Here is a 6,000-nt window from a genome sequence, read left to right as displayed (position 1 = left end):
TTTTTATATTTACATTCTAGTGGGACCTATCAGGAACACTAGTCAGTTTTACTAAATGAAAAAAATAGTATGAAAAAGCCATTCATACAAGACATTTTTTCCACTCTGGCCAACACCTCTTTGAAGATGTATTGACCAAAAATCCTGCAATGGGTTGAATGTATTGGAAGGGGAAATGAATGAAGGTGAAGGTGAATTATTCTGGTGATGGGACCCAACCCGCAGCCTTTCCAGACTTATTCTGCCATGCATGCAGAATATGGCACACGGTTCTTTGGATTAGTTCCATTAAGGAAAAAAACCCTCTTCATGCATATCGTAGAATATCCTCAATAAATATGCAGTTCACAGTTTGATATGAATTGCAATGCTAAAAACTATCAAAACTCACGTTGTATACAAATGCCATGCACAGGGTAGAGATGAGCAAATATATCAACTTCGTTTCTTTCTCAGTCCCTAAATCTTGTGAATCTGTGAAGTTAATTCTTCTCAGATCCTCATTTTTGCAAATTTCTCAGTTTGTTGCACTTAGGGTTTGTTTGAAGACTGCACTAACATTTGATGTATATTCTGGGGCACACCTCTTTATGTCTGTGCTCTTTTGTTTGCAATTTTACCTTTTATGCATGACTTTTAAATATAAGTCCCGTAATATAAAGCATTTTTGTGTAGCATTTCACGAATAAATGCACTTTATACATCTATGAACCACAAAATTCAGAAAAGTGAATTTTTATCAGTAACTAAATTTCAGTTTGGTTCAAATGCAAACCAAATGAATTCATTTTTAGCCCTAATCATAAGTATGACTTGATATCATCAAGAAGAAAAAAACAGCAGCAGCAGATGATGCTCACCTCAAGTTGTGCAGCATTACAAACCTAAGTCCAACCCTTCGTTATGGAAAGACATTATTATTATTATTATTATTATTATTATTATTATTACTATTACTATTAGTTTATATGGCTGCCCAACTCGCACATGGTGACTCTGGGTGGAGCTCTTGTTATAACAATGTTCAAATTTAAGGAAGGCTATTGGGCACAGCTGTTCTCTATTGCTCCTGAAGAAAGGATGAGAACATTTTGGGAAAGCAGATTCCAACTGAACATTAAGAGATGTTTCGAACGCATGGTGCGAATATGGAACACGCTGCTGCAGTAGATGATGGATTCTCCCCTGCTAGAGGTATACTGAGGTATTTAAACCCTTTATTTGCATCTTCCACCATATGTCTTGGCATGTTCAGACTTGGACATCAATAGATAATTCCAAACCTTCCTTCCAACTTTATAGTTCTATTGTTTTATGAGCATATGACTTCCCTAAAATGAAAGCAAAAAATAAAATTGCTAAACTCAGATTTGGTTCCACGTTGCCAGAAACATCAAAGCAGAGGTAACTTGAATGGAAGAATAACATTTCTTTAGAAAAGGATGGGTCAAAACTGGAAGCAGCCACTGATGGGAATGACACAAAAATGCCTCATTTATGACTCCCTGCATGATGCACAGCAAAAATGAAGGTCCCATTCAGCATGGATGCATAAGACAAGACAGAAATCCAAGGGTACATATAAAGGAAAAATACTTCAGGAACTGCAAGACTGTAGCATGATTGGTTCACTGTGACGCCCCAAAGCTAGTGCACTCCAAATGTTTTGGACTAAAACTGCCTTCGGTTCTACTCTGTATGGTTAAATGTCTGGCTTAGCAGGAGTTCTAGTTTAAAAATAACAGAAATCTTTTCATCAGAAGGCCTGACAGCCTGGTATAGCAGGGAAAGAATAATCTTAGTTGTGATAATAAGGAGTTTTAACTTTCTAATGTGGCTCCTAGACAAGCCTTGAACAAAAGGTATCAAAAGCCCTGAAGAATGGAGAGCTGGTGAGAGAACTTTGCTCCTTGGCCAGGGATCCTGCCAACTTCTAATCCAAACACAGAATAGAGTGGCTGTGAACACATCCACACAGATAGGAAAAATATATTATTACATATTATAAACAATATATACAGAGGTTAAAATGGATGGTGTTTTACTTACAAAGTACATGCCATCTAAGAGTCTTAAAGTCCTCAGGTGACCTGTGCAGGGAAACACTTGGAGGGATATGGCTAAGCTACATGATACTCAGCACTAGGTAGCAGTTTGATAAACAGTAGGTGTGCAAACACCACCAGGCACTTCACCCATTGTTAGCTCTCATCAGATTTTCTAGCAATTCATTTAGAGGGTGCAATTTCAGTGATTAAGTCCCAGTGGAACTAATGTAATTCTTCAACATTATTTTTCTTGTATTAACTATTTTTCTTGTTTTTATTTAACGTCTCTGTTTTACCCTTGCAACATCAAGACTGTGAAGTCTAGGGTCCACTGATTATTTACATGTTGCAGAGTGAGGAGCAATAAATAAGGAACTTTATGAAGGTATGTTCTTTTGAACAGACTGGTCAGTAATTGCCAAATTGGTTTCCAGTCACAAAAAAAAAATGAAATGTGGTTGTTTCCAACTTAGTTTTGTAACAACCTTTCTTCTCAGCATCAGTGAAATCAGGGTTTTTAATTATTTTTTTGCTTCCTTGAGGATAAAATGCTGTGACTTCACAAGGTCTATGCTGGTCTAGACTAGATTTCTGTCAATGTGACCTTGAAGCCCTCCATTACGTTCTCCATGTTTAGGATGAAAGTGTCTTCATTGGAATAATGTTCAATGATGTTATCATCCATATTTACCAAGATCCTGAAATAGGAAAGAGATACATTGGCAAAGTTCAGATAATGGCTAATTCGTACAAGATGTACTACCTCATAATACAATTCCTTTCATTTTAATTTATTTATTTATTTGTCAAATTTGTCAATTTAGCTTACTGTATGAACCTAGCCATTGTGATTAGCATGTTGTCTGAACATAGCCAATCTTAGACTATTCCATAAATGTTGTACAAACAATAGCTTGATGGAATGTGGGAATCTAGTCAATAAGGGGATAATTTAGATCAGCTGTTCAGCTAATGTGTGCAAGAAGGATTTTATGTTGACCATTTGTATGAGTGCCTTGACAAAACCCACAAGAAAACTCATTATCTTTTAGTTGTCAGACTCCAAGCTGCCCCATAAAATATTTTATGATTTTTTTGTCCTGAGTAAATATGCATATGCTTCTACTGTTAATGATCCAAATTCATATGAATTCTCCAGTTAGGTCCATGCTAGGGTAGGTAAAGGTTTCCCTTGACATTAAGTCCAGTCGTGTCCAACTCTAGGGGGCGGTGCTCATCTCCATTTCAAAGCCGAAGAGCTGGTGTTTGTCCGTAGACACTTCCGTGGTCATGTGGCCGGCATGACTACACGGAACGCCGTTACCTGCCCGCCGAAGCGGTACCTATTAATCCACTCACATTTGCATGTTTTCGAACTGCTAGGTTGGCAGGAGCTGGGACTGGCAACGGGAGCTCACCCCGTCACACGGATTCGAACTGCCGACCTTCCAATCGGCAAGCTCAGCAGCTCAGTGGTTTAACCCGCAGCTCCACCATGTCCCCAATGCTAGGGTAATCCAACTTAAATCTCCTATGCAACTTCTTACATTATTTCATTGTATTTTTTTACACATACAGCCTAAATATTTTTACAGTATAGTTCCTGTGCACCATAGCAGGAAGGGGGAAAGCACACATTTCAGATGCTGCTGGCTTACAACTTCCATAATCCTCAGTTTTCACCTTTGTGGCTGGAATGGCTGGAATTGTAAGCCAACATGTTCAGGGCCAACATTTTGGGGAGGCTGGGGATGTAGGATGTAGTTCTGATAAAAACATTTGCTTGAGGCTCACGACCAGTAGACTATATCAAACTTGATGGACTGATGCTGTAGTGCAAGCCCATTGGAAATTGTCTGGTGGTGGGGCAAGATTCCATAGAGGAACTTGTAGTTGAGACATCCATAGCTAAATTATTAATTGAAGGAAAATCAAGATGGTGACCTAATTTAGGGGTTTTCAAATTCTGCAGGGCTGCTGTGACTGGTAGATGGATTCTGAAAGATGGTAATTTCCATGGATAAAGCAGGGATGAGTTAACAGTGCTCCTGCTTTGCCTACACAAGCCTGAGCAGCTTTAAAGAACTACAACTCACCCAAGTTGCTCGGAACCACCATGTGTGTGTGAGAGAGAGAACCCATTTTTTGAAATCTGCTCTTGTTCTACTGTATTCCCTTACTGTTCTCTTTTTTCAACTGAAATACTGGCTGAATACTGTTGCTTGTCCACTAAGTGACATGCTAATTCACTTCCAATTCATTGAGGACACAAGTAAATTACTCTTATCTGGCATGCCACAAATGGTCCATTCTCATGTGCTGTTATTGGGTGAATTGCTGCAGCACTTTTACCTAGTCCCAAGCTACTAGGGTCAAAGTCCAAAGCTAAACTGAGAAGTCCCAAGGGCACTGTTAGCAGCAAATAGGGGAACTGAGGACCCATCAAATAAGACTGTGTGTGCTATTCCACTGTGGCTTCCCAGATGACCCAAGTGGTAGGGGAAGAAACTGTGTTGCTATAGCTTCTAAGACTCATGTTGAAGATACCTTCCCAAGCTGCTAGCCTCCAAGAACAGCCTCCACTAATCTGCTGCTCTCCAGAAGAAGTGGACTACAATTCACACCATTCTCAGCATCTCCATCTGTCCACTGATGAGACACGTAGTTTAACACCTCTGAAGGGCATCAAGTTAAGGAATGCTACAGCAGAACCACGTAGTTTAATAAGAGGCCAGTGGCTGATTTGATATCTACTGCAATCCCTGTGTGAACCTGGAGCTGGGAATTTGTCTTGCAGTGTGAGCACACATCAGAGCATGAAAGATTGGGAAGCTTAGCTGTGGTCTCAGGATTATTTTATAAAAACATGACTCCCAGAGCTGGTTTGTTTCTCTTACCCCTTTTTGCTTTTCTTATAAAGCTTTGTAATCTTCTCAGCTGGAAGGCCATATTTCTCAGAGATCTATATTTAAAATAAAAGAAAGGAAGATAGATGTATTAAAAGCAAACCTACTGCAGGATTGCTGCCCTCAATTAGGTTTAGGTAATACTTACAGGCTACACAGTGCCCCTTCTTCTTAATAGCACTAACTTTAAGAGGCAGACCTGCAGTGCAATCCTACAGATGCCACAGAGCACAGTGGGACCTACTCACAGGAAATGGAGCAGCTTTAGGTCTAGCTGAACTTTTGGTCACTTTTAAAATCTGTTCTGCCCACACTATACTCTTTGTGTGGTTTCCTTCTCACAGTTTTAATCTCCACTGATTTAAAACAGGCTTTTTTCTCTTCTAAAGAATGAATTAGGATCAACTGATCAAGAACTGAGCCAATAAAATCAAAAGTGAATCTCCTTGCAAGAATTATGCAGATTTATAAAGCAATCTGGGAGTATACCTTGATCTGATGCTGTGCCTAAATTTCCAATGATGAAGGTAGCAGAGTGCATTGCAGACAATTATATTATGTTTTCCTTATCCAGTTGTAACCAACCATACCTTGGTTTCATGTGACCAAACTAATGGAAATATATGCTATACCCTTGAAGAGTGCCCCAAAACTTCACCTGAAGCAAGCTGGGGTGGGAGGAGGTTTGCCCACGCATGGCACTATGATCAGATCGCATTTATAATCTTCACTGGTTACCAGAAGCACACATCTTGGTATAAATGCAAATAATCTTGGAATACAGTAAGCAATATGGATCCTTTTCAGATGGTTTTAGTAGAATCTGTGGCTGTAAATGGTACAACTAGACATGCAGAAGCCTAAGAAAGGATTCCTTCTCTGTGCCACCTGGAAATCTGGGGAGTTTAATTTGACAGACTGAGAAAGGTTCTAAGCCACAGCATCTTATAAAGGAGATAATTAGTCCAGGCAAAATGAAAAAAAAAAATCCAAATGAAGCATGAAATAACAAATCTCAGAACATGGCTAGTTCTAAGAAAATGTAG

At 39.3% G+C, this 6,000-nt stretch overlaps 1 protein-coding gene across 2 annotated transcripts in view; it reads right to left on the bottom strand.

Moving 5' to 3' along the window:
- Positions 1 to 1,973: 1,973 nt before the first annotated feature.
- The window catches only part of GRHL2 (grainyhead like transcription factor 2), an 85,372-nt gene continuing 81,345 nt past the window's right edge, over positions 1,974 to 6,000 (bottom strand). For both annotated transcript variants that reach the window (XM_063299571.1, XM_063299570.1), the window contains exons 15-16: positions 4,946 to 5,010; positions 1,974 to 2,746 (exon numbers count right to left, since the gene is read on the bottom strand). In XM_063299571.1, coding sequence (XP_063155641.1) covers positions 2,632 to 2,746; positions 4,946 to 5,010 — 180 coding nt within the window. In that variant the 3' untranslated portion in view covers positions 1,974 to 2,631. The remainder of the gene's footprint in view (positions 2,747 to 4,945; positions 5,011 to 6,000) is intronic.

Source organism: Candoia aspera, chromosome 3, assembly GCF_035149785.1.
Source record: "Candoia aspera isolate rCanAsp1 chromosome 3, rCanAsp1.hap2, whole genome shotgun sequence".
NCBI classification, from domain to species: Eukaryota; Metazoa; Chordata; class Lepidosauria; order Squamata; family Boidae; genus Candoia; species Candoia aspera.
This window is presented reverse-complemented; position numbering and strand designations above follow the sequence as displayed.